The sequence below is a fragment of the Rhododendron vialii genome, chromosome 6a (genome assembly GCF_030253575.1).
Source record: "Rhododendron vialii isolate Sample 1 chromosome 6a, ASM3025357v1".
Taxonomy (NCBI): Eukaryota; Viridiplantae; Streptophyta; class Magnoliopsida; order Ericales; family Ericaceae; genus Rhododendron; species Rhododendron vialii.
The window spans coordinates 3757880-3782157 of NC_080562.1; the positions used below are offsets into that span (position 1 = coordinate 3757880).

General features: G+C 38.8%; 2 protein-coding genes across 3 annotated transcripts; both read left to right on the top strand.

The window, feature by feature from the left end:
* Positions 1 to 76: 76 nt before the first annotated feature.
* Positions 77 to 4190, top strand: LOC131328275 (probable jasmonic acid carboxyl methyltransferase 2). Its single transcript, XM_058361241.1, has 3 exons — positions 77 to 260; positions 3461 to 3708; positions 3939 to 4190. Exons 1-3 carry the CDS (start codon positions 77 to 79, stop codon positions 4188 to 4190), a joined length of 684 nt encoding a protein of 227 aa, XP_058217224.1.
* A 1197-nt stretch (positions 4191 to 5387) lies between these two features.
* Positions 5388 to 10332, top strand: LOC131330996 (abscisic acid 8'-hydroxylase 4). 2 transcript variants are annotated; one of them, XM_058364794.1, is made up of 10 exons: positions 5393 to 6108; positions 6685 to 7006; positions 7442 to 7591; positions 7730 to 7931; positions 8240 to 8319; positions 8740 to 8826; positions 8959 to 9037; positions 9280 to 9386; positions 9722 to 9840; positions 9979 to 10332. In XM_058364794.1, the coding sequence occupies exons 1-10, from the start codon at positions 5876 to 5878 to the stop codon at positions 10091 to 10093; spliced, it is 1494 nt and encodes a 497-aa protein (XP_058220777.1). In that variant the 5' UTR covers positions 5393 to 5875; the 3' UTR covers positions 10094 to 10332. The 2 variants fall into 2 exon arrangements, with proteins under 2 accessions (XP_058220778.1, XP_058220777.1); XM_058364795.1 differs by lacking the exon at positions 9979 to 10332 and having other exon boundaries at positions 5388 to 6108; positions 9698 to 9834.
* Positions 10333 to 24278: the final 13946 nt, after the last annotated feature.

Here is a 24278-nt window from a genome sequence, read left to right on the forward strand (position 1 = left end):
ACGACATAAGCATCGGTGAGAGGAGCGGCGGCTTGTTAGGGCATTTGACTCTGGAACATTTGGTTTCCTATCTGGAATGGGAGACGACTGGTTTAACTCGGGCGTTTGGTTCAACGAGCAAAAGGGTTTCGTTTCATCACCACCGACGGTGGCGGCAACGATTTGTCCGTCCAAAGAGCTATTTATTCGATCACCGACTCGAGTCAACTCATTGTCCACTCTTGATCAAAATGGGTCTTACCTAAAAAGCGAGGCCTTCCGTTGAGTGGTAATATTGTCATGTGAAATCACTGTTTTACCCTACATTTACTTGTATTTGGGGGGCCTGAACCCTAGGCTTAAACTGTGCTATTATGGTGTGGGATAGTAGCCAAATTAGTCAGGGGACCAACCTACTTCCAATTTCCATCTCATGGTCAGCGTCCTCTATGATTTTGATGCCAAATAAAACCCTATTTGGTTATTGCTTCTATTTTCAGTCATCTTTTCCTCAAAATCAGGTCATCATCTTCAACCACATGATGTATCCAAGCCACTCATTAAATAATTTAAATTAACATTAGCATCACTTATGTGCCATTCTCCTTTTCATGACTAGGAGAAGTTTTTGGGTGCCGAGTAGATATCACGTGGCGATTTGAACCGTCTAAACATATTTTGGACGGTTCAGATTCATTCCCTCCTCCCCTCCCCTCACCACTCTCTCCTCTTTTTCCATCTTTAAAATCCGGACCGTTCAAAACACATTTGGACGCTCTGGTGTACCAAGTGTGTGGTACACTACCGGTCCCCAAAAATTTCTCCATGACTAGGTATAGGTGGACCTTGCGCAATTACATGTGCTTTACGCTGTCTTGTCTCAATGTTGGTTTAACAAATGGGATTGTGCCAATGTACTATTAGGTGTAGCGCACATTGGTGAGCTCTACAAGATTTCATCTCATGATTGAACCGTTCAATTTACAGAGTGTGCTGACTAAATCATCGAGAAAAAAAAAATTCATTGAGCTGATATACTTACCCACTTGATCGTAAGATGTTTATAAAAGAGGGAGTGACTATTCACTGCTCTTAGAGCGTTTGCTTCACGAGCCTTTTTTTTATCACATATTAGTGTGCAAACAACACACTGTGTGGTGGAGAGGGCCTCTGGAGCACAACACTGTACCAAAGGTGCAAGGAGACCTTATCACCTCAACTAGTGATAAGGGGTGCTCTGATGATTTGAAGTTTTTGATCAGTAGGGATGTGACTTTTGATGAAAATTATCTAATTAAGGGGTCTAAGCAGGTTGATGATACAGTTCAAGGAAGAAACACATTGAGAAGCCAATTGAAGAGGAGTTCAAGAGTTCAGACACAGATGTTGATGTATTAGTTGAGCAACCACACACTATTGCTAAAGATAGCCAAGGAGGGAGATTTGACCTCCTGAAAGGTATTCGGCTTATTCTGAGATGGTGGCCTATGCTTAATCAGTTGCTGAAACAATTGAGTGTGAGGAGTTTTCAAGCTATACAGAAGCTGTTTTGAGTGCTGAGTCTGCACAGTGGCTTGTTGCTATGAATGAGGAGATTGAGTCTCTTCAGAAGAATCAGACATGGAAGTTAGTAGAACCGCTGAAAGGGAAAAGGATTGTTGGATGCAAGTGGGTCTTCAAGCACAAACCAAGTATTCCAGGGGTAGAAGACGCTCGGTTTAAAACTCGGCTAGTGGCGAAAGGATACAACCAGAAGGATGGTGTTGACTACAATGAGGTATTTTCACCAGTTGTAAAACATAGTTCCATTCGCCCTTTACTTGCTATTGTTGCATGTTATAATCTTGAGTTAGAGCAACTTGATGTCAAAACTGCGTTTTTGCATGGCGAGCTTGAGGAACAGATTTATATGCGTCAGCCTGAGGGATTTGTTATTTCTGGTAAGAAGGATCACGTTTGTTTACTTCATAAGTCTTTGTATGGCCTCAAACAATCCCCTAGGCAATGGTATAAGCGGTTTGATACTTTTATGATAAGTCAGTCATATTCAAGAAGTGAGTATGACAGTTGTGTGTATTTTTGAAAACTTCCAGATGGTTCATTTGTTTATCTACTGTTGTATGTTGATGATATGCTTATTGCTGCCAAGAGTGTATCAGAAATCAATCGGTTGAAACAACAGTTAGGTGGTGAATTTGAGATGAAAGATTTGGGTGCGGCAAAACGTATTTTGGGTATGAAGATTTGCAGAAATCGAGTAGCTGGCAAATTATTTATGAATTAGAAGTCTTATGTTCTTAAAGTGCTTGAGCGCTTTGCCATGTAGAACTCGAAGCCAGTCAGTACCCTTTTGGCAGCACACTTTTGACTTTCAGCTGAGTTGTCACCACAGTCGAAGGATGAGGAGAAGTATATGTCTCAGGTTCCATATTCGTGCGCAATTGGGAGCCTTGTGTACGCCATGGTATGTACTCGTCCTAATATTTCACATGTAGTTAGTGTCGTTAGTCGTTATATGGAGCGTCCAAGAAAGGCACATTGGGAGGCTGTGAAATGGATACTACGGTATTTGTGCGGAACTGCAAGTGTTGGTCTATTGTTTGGAGTTGCCAATTCTAGTGATCATGCTGTTGGTTATATTGATTCGGATTTTGCCGGTGACCACGATAAGAGGAGGTCTCTGACAGGTTATGTTTTTACTCTGTCCAGAAGTGTCATTAGTTGGAAAGCTATTTTACAGGCTATAGTCGCGCTGTCTACAACAGAAGCAAAGTATATGGCCATTGCTGAAGCTGTGAAGGAGGCATTGTGGATGAGAGGTTTGCTTTGTGAGCTTGGTCTTGCACAGGGTGTGAGTTCAGTATTTTGTGATTCGCAGAGTGCTATACATTTGACTAAAAATCTAATATATCATGAGAGGACCAAGCATATCGATGTCAAGTATCACTTCGTTCGGGATATCATCTCACAAAAGCAAGTTGAGATGAAGAAAGTGGGTACAGTAGATAACCCAGCAGATATGTTGACTAAACCGATTCCGGTTGCCAAGTTCAAGCATTGCTTGGGCTTGCTTGGTATTTGCAATTGATCGCTCCTCGAGGGCATTTGGCGAGTGAGAGGTTAGAAGGGGAGAGTTATATTTGGTGATTTGGTTCAGTGGAATTCAAGTCAAGGTGGAGAATTATTAGGAATGCCTTGTATTCTTTAGTCTCACATTGGTTAATTATGTTGTTCCCGTTTTTGTAACCTATTATAAATAGGGCTTTTGGGGAACTTCTAAAGTATCTTTTGAGCTTTCATATTGTGGCCTTTCTAGAGTTACGGATTATAGCCGGCTCTTTGTATCTCTTCTTCGTGTTGGTTAGTGAATCTTCTCTCTCCTCATCCGTGGACGTACCCATCTTGGGGAACCACGTATATTTTGTGTCTTTGTGATTTCTTGTTTAGTTTTCAATTTCTCGTTCTTAGCTTGCATTCATAGCGTTCGTTACAACAAAGGGGAAGCTGTATCTTTCCGAAACAAGCCCAGTTCGCGTGGTGGAGGCATACTTATCACAGTTCCACAAGGACTTCTCCCTCTTCCTCAAGTCACGAGCCGAGGAAATGGTCCCCGGCGGACGCATGGTGTTGTCGTTCACGGGTAGGAGAGATACTGACCCTAACTTTGAACAAAGTCGTTTCCAATATTGGGAGCTCTTAGCTCTAGCTCTAATGAGCCTGGCTTCAGAGGTACGTACCTACTTCTAGATTCGTACGTAAAATTATCATTTTCTATAACCTTCAACACGTTTTTGTTATGATCGGATGTCCGGCCAGTGTGCGCAAACCTCAATTAATTCCGGAGCTTTGAAGTTAACTACTGGGCAAACCCTTTAGTAATTTCAACTTTTGGAATATTGGTTGGCCTACGTGGGGTTCTGACATGTGACCTCAAAGAGTAACCTCTAACATGTTACTAGGTCGGCTCATATTTATCTAACACTAAATTGGTGCAAGGGCTTGTTGAAGAGGAAAAGATTGAGGAACTTTCGAGCGGGCAACGAGTCGCAAAGACTGTCAGGGCCGTGGTCGAGTCGATGCTCGAGTGTCATTTTGGGAGGGAGATACTGGATGTCCTGTTTCGGAGATATGGTGAAATCATGGACGATCACTTGTCCAGAAACAGAGCCATGTATGTTGATTTGGTCGTCTCTCTGATTAGAATGGGATAATTGATTGGAATGGAAAGAGAAGAGAGAGGTCCTCAAGTTTACAAAGCAGAAAATCAGTAAACAAACCTACAGTGTATTTTTTTAATAACTCAAGTATCCGGGCCAACTTATATTGTATGATCGGAGCATAAATAAAGATTTCCCGTGTGAGAAAAAAAATGATAAGGGAGAAAGATCCGCCTAAGTAGTGTATTTTGGCGTAACTATTAGCCTGGTGTTGATTTTTCTGAAGAATTCACAAAAAAAGGTCTCATTATGTGTGAAAAAATTGTTCAGAATTAGTTCGCATGGGCATTACTGGCGTAGAACAGCAGCACATGAAGTTACGAAAAAATGAAGTGAACATGAAAAGGGCAAAAATTTGAACAGGGTGTAATGTAGATCGCCCTTGAAATGAATTTGAACCGCATGAATTGTTGCTCGCGTTTCAGGTACATTTGACAGGGAAAGTTGCCTATGTATGATTTGCGTTTGAAACAAGGTAATGCTGATGGTAATTGGCACCCATAAACAATGATTTGAATGTGTGAATATTTCTAACTGATCTAATCCATGCCTTCACCGGTTAAAACTTGAAGGTGCGAATCTCTCTTCTTCTTCTTTTAAGAGCGATTCATTGCGTAGAATGATCCAAACGGATCAAATTACAGAGATCAATTGGGAGATTACAAATAGGGGCCGGGAAAATACATCCATAATTAGAATTAGAAAACAAATTTCCCGGTCCTAAGTATCGCCATTAGAGTTGTGAAAATTTGATTGCTTGATTGAGCACAGAACAAGCACCTCTGATAGCCTATGCTTCTGCTGCCATAGAACAGAGCCGTTGGAATTCCAAACAATAACCGCGAAAGCTGCATGTAAAGCGATCGTGGTCTATAAACACTTCCCATGCTTGCTTAGCCAAATTCCTTCGGAATTGAATTTCTACTCATCAGAAGAGGGACGTTGCCACGAGTGGACATTACTATCCCTGAGAGTTCGATCAGTTGGAAAAGAAAAATGTGAAATTGTGAATATTCATTTATTAGTTTCAAATTTTCAATTCTCACTTCTTCTTTTTTGTTCCTATTTCCATGGCGTCCACTTAATTTTTTTAGATTTTTCTTTTAATCAGCCACTGTATGCGATAGATTTAACGATGGAAAGCTATACAATTTCGTTAGGAAAAATAATAAAATACTAAATATATAAGGGCTCTGAAAGTGGAAACAATGATTCATGAAATGACATGATCAAAGCCTGTCGGCCAGAAAAATGCCCCGCACTCCTCTTTCATCCCTACACTTGGCCCTCTTTGTTCCCTGCAAATTGCCCGATTGGACGTTTCGATTTTAGATATTTTGAGGGTGAATGATATCCGGACCGGTTAACGCACATGCATAATAATCCCGAACTCCTAAAACTAACGACTACACGAATCTCCAATGGCCCCAAATTGCTTTTTTCTTTTTTGTTGCAACCAGAGTTAAACCTGTAAGCTCGAGACTCGAGAGTGTAAGATTCTTATTTGCTGTCATACATTATACTCGACCGGTCCCTTCAGGTATACGTTCAATATATTCATGATGAACTCCACGATCTCACAAATCTAGCTCGTATGCATAAATATCTGTATGCTTGAATCAAACAACACCACAAAGTTGCATTCAGCCAGGACTGCTAGTTGGCTGGATTAAACAAGGATGGCGCTTAATGCTTCTTCTAATTGCCTTCTGAGTTGTCTCTTTCCAGCCTTGATATGGTTGATTTTCCACATATTGAAGAAGATCATACGGTGCCCAAATACGCGCGAATCGACAGCCGGGATTCCACCCGGCTATCGGGGCTTACCTCTGATCGGAGAAACCTTGCAGTTCATGGCTGCAGTCAATAGTAGCAACGGTTTCTATGACTTTGTAAAGGTTCGCAGACTGAGGTAAAATTTATTTGGTTTTCAGCTTTTTTTTTTTTTTTTTTGAAACAACAAAAAATAAATTTCATTAACTCAAAACACAAAATACAGAGATAATAGGAGCTTGGGTACACTGGCATGACCACCCAAAATCTTCTTCTCCTAACCACATGGAGGAAATTTAGACCCAACAGGCTAAGCCCAAACCACATGGGTTTTCAGCTTTGATTGAAGATCCACCTCTTTTACTTCATCTTCTTGTTTTCTTAATCTTTTGGGTCGGATATTCGTAGTACGATTCACCTTCTAAATTGGGTCATAGGTGATGAGCAAATCCAGAATTCATTTTCTTGAAATCGGTTCTCTTTCTTTTGTGGGCTGACTAACAAAAAATGCCTTGTCGTTCAGCCAATCAGAAAGTGCCAAGTCGTTTGATCGATAAAATTTTAGCTACCCGTATGATCCGAAGATAGAATATAGGTACGTCGTCCCTCAATCATAACAGAAAAAACGTCATAAAACATAAGCACGATGACTTCATTTTAAAATTTTTGTAGCCATATTAGCAACGAAACGATACTTATTTCGGCATTTTAGCAGGTATGGAAATTGCTTCAAAACCAACATATTTGGGGAGACCCATGTTTTTGTTTCGAGCACTGAGTCAGCCAAATTGATCCTAAACAACGATTTGGGGAGATTCACGAAGAGGTATATAAGGTCGATTGCAGAGGTTGTGGGACATCAAAGCTTGCTCTGCGCTGCTCCTCAGCAACACAAACATATCCGAAGCCGTCTAGCCAATTTGTTCTCCACAAGTTCCATTGCTGTTTTTGTCGAACAGTTTGATCAACTGGTTGTGAGTGCATTGAGTAGGTGGGAGCACAAGGGTACTATTGTCATTCTTGACGAAGCGCTAAAGGTTGGTTATAGTTTTAAGAGTAACTTTTCATCTTTGTTTTATTTTCACTGTCTTATGTCGCCCGAGCATGGCTAATAACGAGCTGAACGACCTGAAACAGTGGATTATTTCGAAAGGGAAATCTTCGTAAAGGCAGCTAGGGCTGTCACCTTCACTGTCTTATGTCGCCCGAGCATGGCTAATAACGACCCGAAACAGTGGATCAATTTATGAAATAATATGCCGAAAGAGCTAATAAGTAGTAGCATGTACAAGCTTGGTTTAAAAAAACAAAAAATTCAAGCTGATTTGTTTAGATGTCAAACGAATTTTAAACGAGTCAAAGTTGAAGTAAAACTTGAGTGTGGCTTGGTTCGATTACCAGACCTACGCCTTCTCATCAATTGTCATTTAAATCAGATTTTTGACTGGGCCTTTTTTTTATTGGCGGTGCAGATTACATTCAGGGCGATGTGCAAGATGTTGATGAGTCTAGAGAGAGAAGATGAACTGGATGTGATGCAGAAAGACATTGGTCTTGTTTGTGAAGCAATGCTTCGGTTCCCTTTGAGGCTACCCTGGACCAGATTCTACAAGGGCCTCCAGGTAACATTATCGTTTTCTGTTCGAACCCATCCGACAGATCGTTCTCATTTAAATTCCGCCCCCCTGAAAAAAACAACGATCCATAAAACGAAATTTGTCGTAATTGAGTATTCAATAAAGCAAGGAAAATTATGACAGGCAAGAAAAAGAGTCATGGGGGCACTGGAGAAGATGGTTAGTGAAAGAAGAACAAGAGGCTTAGAAGCTCATGATCATCCCCATGATTTCCTCCAACACCTCCTTCTAATGGAAGATGATCCCAATTCATGTGGTTCAAATGAAGCCTTATCACTATCAGATGCACAGATTAAGGACAACATCTTAACCATGATTATTGCAGGTACAATTGCCTCTGTTATTAATTGCCTCTGTTGCTCACTACAGGTCCCCAGATTGCCTTTGGGACCCTGTAGTGAGTAGTGATTATCCGGACAGTCCGTTCCCCCAATTGATGGTTCAAATCCGTTGTTAACTTTTAACGGTCAAAGTATACTTTTACCGAAAAGAGTTAACAAACATATTTGAACCATTGACTGTTGAGATGAACGGTTCAGATGGTTGCGCACTACTGGATGCGCTACAAGGCTGCTCACTACAGGGTCCCCGGACAGCCTCAAGAAAACGAGTATGGCTTTTATATGTGTGCAGGTCAGGACACAACTGCTAGTGCTATTACATGGATGGTCAAGTATTTGGGCGAAAACCAAGAGGTCCTCGACATACTTAAGGTAACAAGAATTAATGAAGCTAGTTTTTTGTATGCATATAACACATTCTTTTTGAGGCCATGACTTGGCACGATAAATAACCGTCAATCGTCGGTACTATTATATGTGAGTATGAGTCAGGAGAATTTCTACAAATTTAAGGACCTACGTGCTTACCAAATCTCATAGAGCATTTAAGATGCAATGTGTACAATGCTAGTACAGTCCCAGATGTACATAAGAATCTTGGAAGACTGATGATTCTATGTGTCCTTTTCCAGATTCTGATAGCATTTTGCAATCTTGATCGACCGACAAATGCCTCGCATTTACATTTAAATGTTATTGATGCATGCCATTTTTTTCGATCTAAATCTCTCTTTTTTCTTTTCACCTTACAAGACATTGAGTTGAAAGGATATTTTTGTTTAACTAAAACAGGCTGAGCAACTTTCCCTGGCAGAAAAATCTTCACCAAATGCATTCCTCAAGCTAGAAGATCTGAACGACATGCCGTATGCTTCCAAGGTTTCCAAACACTGAAAGTTTGAGATCATATGCTTGGTTTGATGATATATATGAACTAAGTAAACTAATTATCCCTTAATTATATGCAAATTAAGTTTGTCGTGAATTAACAGATAAGAGTTTCACAAACAGGTTGTTAAAGAATCATTAAGGATGGCATCCATAGTACCTTGGTTTCCAAGATTATCACTGCAGGACTGTGAGATTCATGGTTTGTTTTCCAACACCCACCCCCACCGCTTATCATTCACCGCCCAACATCTCACCGTCCATCTCGGCAATCAATGGTCCGAGAGGTTTAAAAATCTGGACCGTCCAAAACACTTTTAGACAATGAGATTGAGAGCAGTGGGAGAGCAGTGATGTTGAGCTCTGGGCGTAGCATTTTTGACAAATTTAACTGAATTAAGTTTTCCCAGAAATGAACACTTATTTTCACTTTTTAATTGCAAGGATATAAGATCAAGAAAGGGTGGAACGTTAATATTGATGCCAGATCATTACACCTTGATCCCACAGTGTACAATGATCCTGACAAGTTCATTCCTTCCAGGTTTGATGTAAGTCTCTTGTCAATAATTGTTTTCGCTACCAAAATCTACATCAATGAGAGGGCACTTAATAGCCACATTGAGGTCTGCGAAACTTCTTTTTGCTACAGTCATTGTGCAGTCTTTTCATTGGATTTGTCATCGTAGAGCGTGAACTGATTTTTTTTTCAAATGTGCATGAAATGGGCCTCGTTTTGATACACAGAAACTTGGAAACCGACGCAAGAGCTGAAGCTATTAGTTGGACAGTTCCTAATACTATTAGATTCAATGATCAACTGTATATCCTCCTGCCAACGAATATTGAACTATGTTATCAGTGTCTCTCTGTTTCTTGGTAACAGGATGAATCAAAACCGTACAGCTTCTTAGCTTTTGGACAAGGAGGAAGGACTTGTTTGGGTGTCAATTTGGCTAGAGCCATGATGCTAGTCTTTCTCCACCGTCTAGTCACCACATACAAGTTAGTTCTCCATCTTAAAATTACAACACAGAATATGCCAAACTCAACTTAAGCAATATTTTGCAAAAAAAAAAAAGAAGAAGAAGAAGAAGAAGAAGGATCTGATTATTTCTATGTCAAAAAAATGACTTTGATCAGGTGGAAGGTACTCAATTCGGATTCAAGCCTGGAGAAGTGGGCGCTTTTCGCAAGATTAAAAAGCGGTTGCCCGGTACACGTTACCAAGATCAGGGAGGATATTACTCCTCCATAAGAAACAATTACGCAGGTGGTAATGATAAGGACTTGAGCACTCAAAAGTGAACATGGCCAGAAAATCAATGATTTCTTAGGCATATATGTGTTTGCAAAAGTGAATATGTGTTTGTGCGATGAAGGCAAAGGTGAAATTAGGTAAATGTCACATATTGTATCTGAATACTATATCGAAAAGCCTATGTTTTGGTGATACTACTAAAAGTGTTCCTATAAAGAGCCGATTTGCTTTGACAATACCACATCCTATTGATGTGAAGTTGGTAGGTTTGATTTATGGGTGTTAGGGAGCATTTCAAATGAGAGTCAACACATGCATATGCATTCAGTTTCGTTACGAATTTGGATGAGATACATAAAACATGGTCCGGCAATCGAAATATGTTAATCACCTAACATATATTCACAGTACGTGCACAAGAATTCTGAGTCTTCTCGTGCCATAAGAACCATAAAAAGAAAACAATTGAATTGTTATCGGTACAGACACGGCGTATAGGAAAAGTGGGTAGTCACTTGACCCCGGTCCCCACTAGTTCTAAATTTCCTATTGGTCAATTGATTTCCACACCCACCGGCCACCATTGTGACAAAATTGTCTCAAACGTGAAGCACTCTCACTAAAGTACTCACGGATCACGGTAGAGCTCCCCTTCTGCACTACAATTTTGTTAACTAATGCATAATACGCACAAATAATACACATACCACGTGAAATAAGTTTAAATATCAATAGATACTTACAAACACTATGAAACGTTGCTAGAGATCGATTGTACACTTTTAACAAATATTGACACACACTACCTGCTTGGAAGGTGTGCTAATCAATTTTCTACTGATTGACAACGCATATATTTTTCTATTGACAACACAGCGATACCCGTTTCACCTCAATTAACCTTTTTCCAATACCAATACCAACATCAACACATCTCGTTCTGTCTGAGTCAAGAAGCACTATTTTTTCATCTCTCCATATGAAGGTGTTTAAACGTCGACCCGATTAATTCTCCAAGTACATATATATGATTTTTTTTACCTCACATACCTGAACTATAATCCTGAAAGAAAAAAATCCTGAAATTAGTTAGCTAGTACAAAGGAAGTGTGGAGAATGGAAGTTGTATTATCATGCACAATAGGGGAAAGGACAAGTACACCAATGCTGATGTTAGGGATGCCCCTTCTGTGTTCTATTAGAGGCAGTCAAGACCAGAACAAGCATAGGACATTCCAATTATGAGCCCTAGTAGGGGATAGTTGGCCGGTCCAAATTCCAAGTTTGGACCCCATATCACATTTGTCCATTTGCCTTTGTAGGAAAACCTCATTTTGTACTATATAAACCAACCAATCCCACAACCCACTCCCCCTCTTTCCAATTTTTTAGGCCATGAGTACACTTACTCTTAACTGAATCCAAACACCACAATGAATGAGAAAGGCCATACATTTTCATAACATACAATTTATGGTAAGGCACTCATAAGGGTACTTATTTAATTGGGTCCCCCCATATTATGACCCCTAGTAAGGTTCACATGCAGCCTCTTGTCCTTATTTTCTTTCCCTTCTGTAATCCAATACAAATATCCTTGTTCTTTGTTTGATAAGTGTACTACTATAACCCCTTTTAGGAATACAAGCCCCATTTTAGTAATCCAATACATGCAGCCTTTAGTTTTCAAATCACCATCGTTCAAAAACCTTCAGTATTGGATACATATCTACTATTCGTATCGTCTCCTTAGAAAAATTATACGTACCGCATCCCGTATCCTATTTGTACTAAAATCCCAAAGTACGATGACATATCCTAAGATATATACGCATATCTCTATTTGGTACATATTTTACAATTACTTATTAGAAAAAAAAAAAAGGGACCTTATTTTAATGAGAGGAACCTTAAATATAGAAGTGGGTCTATATGTTTGGAACATATCTATATATAGAGAACCAAAATTGGGTCTCGAAAATAGAGACCCAATATAGAGCTTTATTGGAGTAATTTTCTTCTCGTATTTAGAGATATAGAGCTTGATTGGAGATGCTCTTAAGAACAAAAAAGTGTCTTGTGTTTCCAAGGGCAATTTCGAGGATGATAGAAACTCAGCCAATTATTGCTTAGGAATATTACCATTGCCAAGCCACAATTGACCAAAAATAAGGATTGATGTAATTTCCTGCCGGATTTCTCTACCAAAGTTGTACAGATATGTCCTCAATGCTAGGATTCAAGTCTAGCTATATACCTACTTGATGATGCTAATTAAACATACTCTCTCACGCTTGTAGCACGTGAAGGACTTTAGCTTCGGGCCTTCGGCCCTAACAAAGTTGCAATGGAATAACTTACACAGATGGTTATGTAGTGCTTATGTAGTGCTGATCACAATAAACCATGACGGTTATATGAAATACCCTAGCTATCTACATTATCTATCTTAAACACCCAAAACCCAAAAAAAAAAAGTACAGTCATGGAAATTGAGGGGTAGGCCATTTCCAAGTAGAAACTAGTACTATATTCAAAATGAGAGAAACCTAACTAATGAGATTAAATTATTTATGCATGCAGCGTAAACTTGGGGTTTTACGCGCATTCACTGAAAAATTTGACAAGTCAGCTAGTACTCTAATTATCGGATCCGGGTTCATACTAGCACAAGTGGTGCAGTGAGCATATTGTTTGGCTCATGTTGAAAGTTCAATCCCCACTAACCTTCTAAAATATATCCCCACTAACCTTCTAAAATATATAGTGTGATGAGAGAGAGAGAGAGAGAGAGAGAGAGAGAGAGAGAGAGATGTTAACATGGTAAGATGTCATGATTTTACAAAATGCTACATGATGTTCAAGTCACAAGAAATACACTTGGTTAAGGAAACAAATAATAAGTCAAGGACGAAAAAACGACGTCCTGTATATCCATTCATAAATCAAATTCACCGGCATATTGCTGATGTCCCTTTCAATCTTTGAGGTCTTCTTATAAAAATATGGTAATTTGAGTATCTTGAATTTCAAGACGTCTGATTCCTGGCACAGAAAACATTTGAAAAAAATAAGACGAAAAGAGGTCGGTCGCTCACAATATAGTATCACTAAAGATAGGTAAACTACCTTTTTATACTACAAAGTTACACTACATCTTATGTGAAACCTATTTTGAGTCCCAAAAAAATCTAAAAAAATACCGATAAATTTTAAAATATTGTTTTATGAGATCTTATAAAAAATTAGCTCCAATGAATGTCGGTAAGTACTACTTTTGAATTCATAGGGGTGAAATTGCTTAATTGCGCAGTTTCGGCACTACAAATCTAGAAATAATACTTACCAATATCCGTTGAAGCTAATTTTTTACAGAGCCCTATAAAATAATATTTTAGAATTTTATGAATATTTTTCTGGATTTTTTTGAAACCTGAAATGAGCTCCACATAAAATGTAATATAACGTGTAGTGTAACTATGTAGTATATGTAGCATCTCTCATATCGAAATGCACCACCGAAGTTCCACATAATAATGCGTTTAAATATCGATAAAACAAGTAAAAAGGTTCGGCAGTTGGGTGTCAAACAAAGTGAACAAATGTGGGGTCAAAATTTCATATGATTAAATGTCTGGATAGAATTTCTTGTCTTAATTATGGCCATTTTTATAGCTTGTGATGTTGACTAATTGCCGTTTAATTAGAACCAAAAGAGTAATTAATACTTAATAGTCCGCTTTAGTTGTCACAAACTGACTGTAATCAACTGATCTTTTCTCAAATCCACTATGCATAACCCTTTTGTCATTTGGATTATACTGGACTAATGCCAAAGAATCCAAGGTCAATACTAGTAATATTTATTGACCAGGCTCCCCTATTAATTTAATTTTCTCTTTTTTTTCTTGTCAACAATTTAAAATAATAAAATTCGGAAACTCGGCTTGGGCAACTGTTGAATGTTGCTTATTTGCACTGCATTTCGAGTCAATAAGAGTAATATTGTGTTAAGTTAATCTTTTTGTTTGCAAAATTTGAGAGGTTCATTTTAACTTTGTCAGATTATTGAAAACATTAACAGACAACGTACTTTGTCAGGTTCATTTTAATTTGTAATAATAACATTTTTTTGTTTGAGTACGTAGTTGAAAGAGGAGAGGGCAATTGAGTAAATAATCCGCTTGGATGTAATAACGACAGGGAAGGCCTGGGTATATTATATCTGGCTCCTCCCCAATTTACAATTCACCGTGCAACTTATCCAGCCAAATACATATGTGGGTTTGCGATACAGAAAGTCTACACACACATACAATCTGTGCACAGATTGTGCACAGATTTTGTTGTGGGGCTCACTATGGGTCCCACACAAATTATTCGAACCGTTCATTAAATGTAAAATATTTTTTCAAGGGTCTCCGTAAAAAATAAGGGCAATCCGATACCTATAAGTACTCGATCCAACCATATAACTTTTCATTATCCGGAAATCTGAATGAAAAGTTAGATGGTTGGATGAAGCACCTATAGGTATCAGATTGAGCTTATTTTTTACGGGAACTCTTAAAAAAATATTTTACATTTAATGAACGGCTCGGATGATTTGTGTGGGACCCGTGGTGGGCCCCACAACAAATCTGTGCACAATCTGTGCACGATTGTCTGTGTGTATAGCAGGACTCTTTGCGATATTATATCTTGTGGATAGCGTATCCGGCCTCTACATCTGTTCGACAAACAATCAATCTGTTAAGTGTGGTTATTTAGTACTAGTAGTTTCAAATAGACTAGGTAGGACTCAGGGTCCGTTCCGGAAACCTTTTTAAAAAATAAGTATTTATTTTGCCACTTTTAATTCAAAAATAAGAAGGGGCATTTCACAAAATCCGTCTTAAAAACTTCATTTCACATTTTCAAACGCAAAAATAATGTAAATGAAAAAAAATTCAATTTTTTTTTCACCGTATTAAAGATCTCAATGAGATCTATCAAACAAGATCCATAGTTGTAGGAAAATTATTTGCGTAAACACATGATTTTTGAGCTTGAAGTTGCCTTATCCAAAAAATATGACTGTTGCTATGATAATGGGCGCCGGCGGAGGGAAATCGTACCTGCGGCCTCGCTGGGCCGTCTCCGGTCACCGGACGGCCGATCCGAGCCGTCCAAAAATTCTATAAAAAAAACCGAGAGGGCTCGCGGCAGAATCAATGGCATCCGAAGTGTGTAGGGTGCTTGATCCGAGCACCCCTTTATGATATATACACAGGAAAAGGGTGCTCGGATCAAGCACTCTACACACCTCGGATGTCATTGATTCTCGCAAGAGCCCCCTCGGTTTTTTTTTATAGAATTTTTGGACGGCTCGGATCGGCCGTCCGGTGGCTGGAGACGACCCGGCGCAGCAGTCGGTATAATTTCCCTCCCGGCGCCCATTTGTACCTATATAAATTCTATCAAAATAATTACTACCCTTCTTATTTTTCGGAACAACCCTTCTTATTCAACAAAAAATAAGTTCTTAATTCTTTTCTGGAACCCAGCCTAAGACTCCGTTCCGGAACGATAAATAAGTACTTATTTTTTAAGAATGCAATTTCAAGCTCAAAAATCATGTGCTTACGCAAATAATTTTTCTATCACTATGGATCTTGTTTGATAGATCTCATTGAGATCTTTAATACGGTGCAAAAAAATTAAAAAATTATTTTTCATTTACGTTATTTTTGAGTTTAAAAATGTGAAATAAATACTTATTTTTTAAAAAAGTGTTCTGGAACGGGGCCTAATCTACCCTAGGTTATCAATGTCCACCATTTCGAGAGATGTCCGGAAACTAAGGGGCGTACGATCGCTGAAAACATAAAATCACTAAACTAGGCATTGTCCTTTGGGTCAGGCCGCGAGGGCTTTTCTTGTGAATTTTGTAATCTCAACGTGCTTAACCAGAATTTGACAGGATTACAGACAGAGTTACTACTCCTTCCGTCCCGATTTATTTGTCCCCTTTCTGACTTTTTGAGAGCGTTTGACCTTTTAAAGAATTGTCTATAATTTTCAATTCGTAATGTTTTTAATATGCAATATGGATCTTGTTTGATAAATCTCAATTAATTTTATTATATAAAATCTTCAAAATCATAAATAAACATTATAAAATGTAAGATATAAGTATATTTTTGAAAGACACAAATTTCGACAATTAGACAAACAAATTAGGACGGAGAGAGTATTTAAGATAGGAAAATTCTAAAATCAGTCCAATGGGCTGACGATAGTAGGTGTGTGAATGTGTATTAAAAGATGTAGAAAGTGCACAGAAATACGTATTTTTCTTGTCTTTTAGTGTGTTTATCGTCAGCCCAGTGGCTGACAATAGCAAGACCGTTTAAGATAAGCGTACATATTTTCTCGGACACTCCTTATATATTGTTAAACAAAAGATAAAAATTCATAGCATTAGCCGCCAAGTGGACGAATTAAGAAGTTGGATGGTTAGATTAACAAACATTGATGTTGAGTTCCTGCGCAGCTCTCTAGTGGACGTGGTCGGAAGCATCGCAGGACAAAGAGGATTCGGAAACAAAAATAATTGAGTTGTATTATTTGGTTCAGACTTCGAAGCGCCCAGACAAAGAAGCCCAAGAAAAATCCAACAACTTAAGGAAATAGCTACACGAAACACAAAAAGAAGAGAGAGAGAGAGAGAGAGAGAGAGAGAGAGATGTAAGAATTTGGTGCATATATACCTTGTACAGACCAATGTGGATGAAGAGTAAGCCGCTAGATTTGTTGCCAATAGGTCCCATGAGAGCAAAAAATAATCAGCTGAATCTTTCTCGAATCCACTATGCAGAACCCTTTTGTCACTTGGATTATACTGGAGTGGTGGCAAAGAATCCTAGGTTAATATTTATTGACTAGGCCCCTCTGTTTTGTTTTTTTTTTTTTTTTTTTTTTTTTGTGGAGAAACATACCCAAAAAAAAAAAGTGTGTTGGAGTCCCTGCAGCTTCTCATAATCCGCAAATGAGCCCTGAATCATGGACATTTGAAAGATGGTGAATAGTTGAAAAAGACTCGATTAATTAAAAGATTGAAAAGACAAGATGTTAGCGGCTTCTCCACCGCAAAAGCTACGTCTCATCTCAGCTAAAGAACATAAAAATATCCGTGACCGTAACATTTCTTGTTTGTGATATTGTTATTCTTTGGTACATATTACCAATAAATATTACATGTTCATAAACTAGCTACGATGTTTGACATTGATCACCTCTAGACCTATATATACGTATGGTTAATGCCTGTAAAGCTTAATTTTTAGGACTAACAAACATGGAAACAAGATTGCAACTGTAAGCTATATTGTGCCCCGCAAATGGATGCAAGGATTGGTTCTCGGAATTAGTCGAATGACACGTTATCAGAAACATTGTAGCCTATTTTGAAGCCGCTACTGCATCTGAAGACAACTTTTTAACATCAAAATTGATGAAGAATTAACTACATGATCGAATGACCTTTCAATACAGTTGATTGTGAAACTATCTTGCCAAGGATTTAGAATGCTTTAATTAATCCAGAAATTCGGCAAAGGGCAACTGAATATTTTTCATTTGCATGCTTTTTTAGTCAATTAGTATACTATTTATCTATATAATCTTCTTGTATGCAAAATTTCGGGTGGTTTATTTTAAGTTTGTCAGATTATTGGAAATAGACATCAGAGCCCCCTTAAGTGTGGTTATGTAGACTAGAATAGAAGGGTAAGGGTTCTGTCCAGTTTACTTCCAACCAGTCCGGTCTAGTTTTGGACCATTTGTGGTGATCGGCATCATTCACTTTTTAGAGCACGTCGAGAACATTGACCACGCCAAAAATCATATTGATCGGATATTGTTTGATATCTTGCCTTCGACTGAAACGGAATTATCACTGGCTGAACGCTCTTTACTGCTAAAGTTGGAAAATGTTATAGAATTAGCCACTAATAAGTGGATGAATCAAGAAGTTGGATGGTCCAAATTAAACAACATTGTTAAGTTCCGGCGCTACTGTCTAGTGGGCATGGTCGAAACAGGGGAGAGGAGGATTTGGAAACAAAATAATTGACTTCTATGGTTCAAACTTCCAAGTAGTAGGAACTAAAGAATAACGTCACGTGGTGTTCCCGAAGCCTTTTTCACTGCGAGTTGTGTAGATTCTACAACTACGTCTGTCGCTCCCGCGCAAATGTCTGGTGAAAAGATCCAATGAAGCACCACGTGACGATGCTCCGAGAGCGTTAAATATATAATCACTCCAAGTAGTAGGTGTTAGTGCCCAGACAAAGAAGCCCAAGAAGAGACCAAAAAACTCAAGGAAATAACTACACGAAAAGCGAAAAAGAGAAAGAAAATGGAGACACGTATTCTTTTATTGCATATACCTTCCACAACCAAAGGTGGATAAGATTAAGCGGCTAGATTTGTTTCTAACAGGCCCCACAAGTTCAAAAAACAAAACAAATATCCCCCACAAGAGCCACACTCCTACACCACCAAAAGGAATGGAATTATGGGGTTTTGAAGCCACTATTAATAACATCGATTTGTTTCTTTTGACTCTCAAAGTTGGTCCCTTCAAATATTTTAAAGAAATAAAAAGAGAGAAAGAGACAGAATTTGAGCCAAAGAAACAAGGCAGGTAGAGGTTGATAAAGGACACTGATTTTGGCGCTCCAAAAATATACGCAGACGCTCCATTTTACACTGGATGTTAACATCAAATGCAAAGTGGAGCGCCTGCATACAAAAGCGGTGCGCGAAAATCAATTTCCTTGATAAATCCCTTGACATAAATTAACATCTTGGATCTTTGAATAACGCATGCGTCCCCGTTCAGTTTGGGTTTTGAGGGATGTTTTTTAGAGTAATGATCAGTGGAGAGAGATAGACAGAGAAAATTTATTGAATACCGTGCCCTGGAGTTTTGAGACTCCAAAACGAACAAGTCTGTCTCTCAAGATTCTTGATCCAAAAATCGAAAATACCTCAAAAAAAAAAAAAACCATTATAGACATTTTTCCTAACAAAGGATTTGAGGGGGAAATTAAGAAATGAAGACAAAGAAACTGAAATAGGATGCATGTTCTTAGAGCTTTTTGTGATAGGGGAAAACCCATGTGATAACTCTCTGGATTATATTTTATTTTGACTAAAGTTGAGGGAAAGTAACTTTAACCCAGGAGAAGATTTCAAACTTTAATATGTTAAGAGATTATAACCCAATTAGTAGGGATTAGTTCCATTATGCAGTTCTACAAAAGTCAAAAACTCCGGCTGTGGGGTTGATTGTCAATCATTTTATCATCAATACAACTATGGAATTCATGAAACAATTTATACACTCTTTTTTTTTTCTTTTTCGCCTCCACTTTTAACTTTAATAAAAGAAACTCTGTACGTAGGTAAAAATATCCTCATTAAAGCAAAAACATCACTATGAGAAAAAAATGCGAGTAGTACCAACGAATAGTCAAATATGTTGATGGTGTTGTGTAGTTTTTTAGCATGAACATAGTTGACTCTTTCTTTGGTGAATACAACACCTAATCCAGAGGGGTAAGAAAATTAATGTTAAAGCTTCAGCTTTGAATATCCATCAAACACAAAACTAGTTCTTCTTCTTAATTTGGACTAACTAGTTTATATTATCACATCAAATCCTCGACGGTAATCAATCAGTTGTACTAGTAAGTAGTAGTAACCTAAACCCAATTCATTTGTTCTTTGTCCCAGCCAAAAAGCCTATAACCTAACTTGCATGCCTATTGTGATCCAAGGGCTAAAAATATAAACTGTAAAAGTTGCATTCCTATTGTGATCACAAAGTCAGAATACAAGAGAGTTTCAAATCTTCTCTCAGTAAATTTCTTCTTTACTTATTTTAAAGTTTATTAAATCTAATAATTGAAAATGCACTAAAACACCGGTATATATGAATTTCGATGAAGAAGATTTCATGGGGATGCATGACAAAATTATCTCCACACGGTAAAGATTACATGTGACATGTTGCAGTACAGCCACCTCAAGTCACATGTACCCAACAAACGACTCTTTTCGAGAAGAGATTATTGTGTATTCTTGTGACTGAAATTGCTCGGGATCAAAGGCACAAGCACTTTTTCAGTGTAGAAGATTTGACATTAGTTCAACATGGTTTCCTTTATAACTCCTCAAAGAATAAGAATTGAGAAAGAATGAACCCACAACAGAACTCAAAACAGATACGTAGGCTCTCTGCCCTCTAAAAAACAGTCCTGTCTAAAAGCAAATTGGAATCTGAAGTAGGTGACTCCAAACATCTCCCAAAATTAGACCCATTTGTCTTTAGTTCCTTGGCTGCCAAGATAAAAATATGAAGCAACAGAGCATTAAAAATGTTGCAAAAGGAGCTTGAAGATTTTGAAATCAAGCACTACGAAAGCCACTATCCCAAAACCTTCCCAAAGCGTTTTCCTTAATCTCCCATGATTTAAGCAATCAATTTCAGTTTCATTTGAATAAAAATCCCTGTTTCCTCCTTTTGTGTCTTCTACTTGACCAACTTGAGCAATTCAAATTCAAAACCAAAAAAATCAACATATGGGAAAATAAAACTTCAAGCCAACGAAACAAAAACAAAAACGAGAATGCAAACAACGTAATCCATCAAATTTCCTATCTCAAGTAAATTGGAACTCGGGGGGGGGGGGGGGGGGGGGGGGGCGCGCATACAGGGCCCCCGGTTCAGTAAATTGCCCGAAATAGCAACTAGGGAAATAGCCTTGTACACCCGGATTTTACCTCTACCCTATTACAGCAATTAATCACATCATATCCTCCCTAAAAACATAGTACTAATTCCTTTTTACCCAACCAGGACGGTTAAAAAACAACAAGGTCCGAGAACACAATCTCCTGACACATTTCCCGACACAACCGTGTCGGAAGCCATATGGTGAATGTAAATCCTCGTGCATCAAATGACTCCGAACCCGATTGTGTCTGAAATCATGTTTTAAAGTCGCGTTACTAGAATTGGTAAAAAATACGTAGTACTGTAATAAAGACTGCACAGAGCCCTCTTTGTTCCAGGATGTCCCGGGCCGGTTCTGATTTTACTACTCGTTTTCATACGTTTTCTGTGTCCACAGACTCCTCCGATGTTCCGCAATGACGTCCTCTATCGTGCGCCTGAACTCCTCGCTGCTCAACGTGTCCACCGTGTCGAATGACGTAATTACCCTCTCAGTGGAAGACACCACCACCGACTCCGACCGACGGAGAATCCTGCCCGGCGCCGATCGCTGAGACTCCCGCTTCGTCAGTTTCTCCGATTTCGTCCGCTCAAAACTGCGGTTGCTACGTCGTATCACCTTCTCCCCCTCCTCTATGGTCGCGCAAACGGCGTCGCATTGCACTTCCCCCACCACATTCTCCGACACCACAATCTCCTTGTCGACAAACGCCGTTTCCCTGTCCGCTTCGATTTCTTCCGTCTCCACCGCGAGAGTAGGCGGCGGCGTCGGAACCGCTTCGTCGGAGAAGTCGAAAGCATCGCCGCCGCTGGCGACGGCGTTTCCGGGGTTGTTTCGGCGGGAAAGAAAAACGACGACGACGATGATGGCGTTGCCGATGACGAAAGTGATGTGAGGATTGACCAGGTATTCGTAGACTCGGACGAGAAACTGGGCGGCGAGGTTTAGGACGGAGGGGAGACGAGTCGCCGACCACGAGAAGAAGGCGAGGGCGACAAGGATCTCGAGCAATCGCCGCATTTTGGTGATGTTACGGAGGCGACGGTACCGCATCATCGCCGTGGCTTTCTCCGCTTGGATATTCAGATAATCCATTTTTCTTTTCCTCGAGAAAGTGAAGGAAATTTTTCGAGAAAACAGAGGAAGAGAAACTTCGGAGTAGATCTCAAAGGGCTGTGCATTCGAAGACGAAGGGGAGTAGATTGGGTGAAATTAATAAGGGGAGCATTTGGGTTTTATGTTTGGGGACGACGGCCGGTTTCTGAGAATGGAAAGGGAGAGAATCACGTCGGGAAGATTTTCCCGAGAAAAAACAGGGGTTGGGATGGAAAGGAAAAGAAAAAGGGATGGGAAGGAAAGGAAAGGAAAAAGAGATGGAAAGCAATGGAAGGAGATGGTTATGGTTATGTGCGTATAATTATATACACACAGGGGTGATACAGAGCGACCAACTCACTCTCTCTCTCTCTCTCTCTCTCTCTCTCTCTATAGGTTGTGAAGTTTTCTTCTCTGTTTACTTTCCTGAAAAAAGAAAACAAACTGAAAGGTCCCGTGGAGAAAGGGCACGAATTTATAGGCTTTTTCAGTCTACAATAATGGTAAACTGAAAGTTATGATTATGCATATGTCGGAAAAATATGTTTTTCATAGTTCATTCTTTTCATTTTGTTTGTCTATTTTTATTATTCGTGATATTTCTTAAATAATTATATGTTTCAATTTCTAATATTTTTCATAATTTAAAAACTTTATATTATAAACTTAATGGAAAGCTAACAAATTTATATTGCATATTTTTCAAAAATTCATATCAAAAGATATAAGCAAATTTAAATTGACACGAATTTAAAAACAAAAAAACAAAATGAGATGGTGAGAATAAAACATTTAGAGACCAGGTGCTGTTGTGAAAAATTGATCTGGAAAAAAATTCTCGTTGAAACTTGACGAATAAAAATACAACTATTGCAAAACAATTAAATTCGATGTTATGTGGTAATTCGGAAATATGGTTTTGGAATTGCACTCTGTGAAGAAATTTTATTCGATCCCTTAGTTATCGATTTCCGATCAACTCCGTTTCTTAATGCAAATATCCCTGAAAGAGATTAATTTGATACTGTTATATTAGCAACCTAGTGACAAAATATAATTCTGTATTGAAAAATAAACAGCAAATTGCATTTCAAATAAAACTGCATTCGACCATCTATTTACAGATTTTCAACCGCAAACTCGGACTTAACACATTCACAAGCCACAAAGTCCGTTAATGTTGCGATTTTAGTCGGATAATTCTTCAAATTGTCCAACGCTTTCACTCTCAAGAGAATGACTTCGGTGTTCCCGATAATTTTGGAGATATCGTAACTTTTGGCATAACAAAATCATTATGAGCATAACCAAAACCTATTATGAGCATAACCAAAACCATTATGAGCATAACAAAACCATAGCAAAACATAACTTATTTGTTATGCCTTGATTGGGTTTGGTTATGCCTCGGTTGGTTTTTTGGATATTCCTTGGTTATACCTTGTTTGGGTTCAGTTATGCTTGTAATGGATTTTAATTATGCTCATAATGGTGAAGTTATGCCAAAAATTACAGTATTTCCAAAATGACCGGAGACACTATTGCATCATCCCACTCTCAATTTTTGCTCTCGCGAATTTTAGTCTTCTGATATGTGATTTGAAGACATTTCTACGCTCGCACTCCGACTCTCGCTCGCGCACATGCATGCCCACGCGTGATGTGACTTTAGGTTGTGATGGAATGTAACGAAGTGAAAAGGGAGTAAGTGGAAACAGGAGACGTACATAGAACCGAAACCCACGACCACGCCCCCCAGGGGTTGGTACGCCTTGGTCTTAATTCGGTGTTTCGGTGGTTGTACGTTCTATTGTATTAGTCCGTCACGACTAATTAATACAGTACTGTCCTTTTAACAGCAGAGAGTTGGGTTCTTATTCCTCCGGCCAGACCCACGGAGTATTTCCTTCGCATCGTTATCCCGCAGGTTTTTGTCTTGTGGGACGGACGGTCCGATCTCCACGTGTCGTCGTACTGCGCTTTTAAGACTTGGTCGGGGGACCCATGCGCTATGTCAAGGACAAAACTACAGTAGAGAATTTACCTGGCGAAGTTATTTTTTTCATTTTTTGGTGGAACCTGGTGCATTTTTTATTTTATTTTTCAAATTTTTAGAGGTACTTTTTCTTTTTTTCCCGTTTGAGAAACTTTCATTGATAGAAAAATCATACATCAAGAAAAGGTAGCCAGCCAAAAAAAGGGAGAAAAGCGACTGCAAAAGAGGTCTAAACTCACAAATGAACATACACGACCTCACATATGCATTTTGTTGCATATGATGATATGATTGATGGAGTTCA

What these genes read in the sequence shown, in the direction of transcription:
- LOC131330996 (XM_058364794.1), top strand. Translation starts at nt 5,876, where the DNA reads ATGGCGCTTAATGCTTCTTCTAATTGCCTTCTGAGTTGTCTCTTTCCA. An exon ending in ACATGCCGTATGCTTCCAAG is followed by an intron (nt 8,827 to 8,958) that starts GTTTCCAAACAC and finishes TTTCACAAACAG; the next exon opens with GTTGTTAAAGAATCATTAAG. An exon ending in TCATTCCTTCCAGGTTTGAT is followed by an intron (nt 9,387 to 9,721) that starts GTAAGTCTCTTG and finishes TCTTGGTAACAG; the next exon opens with GATGAATCAAAACCGTACAG.
- LOC131328275 (XM_058361241.1), top strand. Translation starts at nt 77, where the DNA reads ATGGGAGACGACTGGTTTAACTCGGGCGTTTGGTTCAACGAGCAAAAG. An exon ending in CCTAAAAAGCGAGGCCTTCC is followed by an intron (nt 261 to 3,460) that starts GTTGAGTGGTAA and finishes TTGCATTCATAG; the next exon opens with CGTTCGTTACAACAAAGGGG. An exon ending in TAATGAGCCTGGCTTCAGAG is followed by an intron (nt 3,709 to 3,938) that starts GTACGTACCTAC and finishes ACATGTTACTAG; the next exon opens with GTCGGCTCATATTTATCTAA.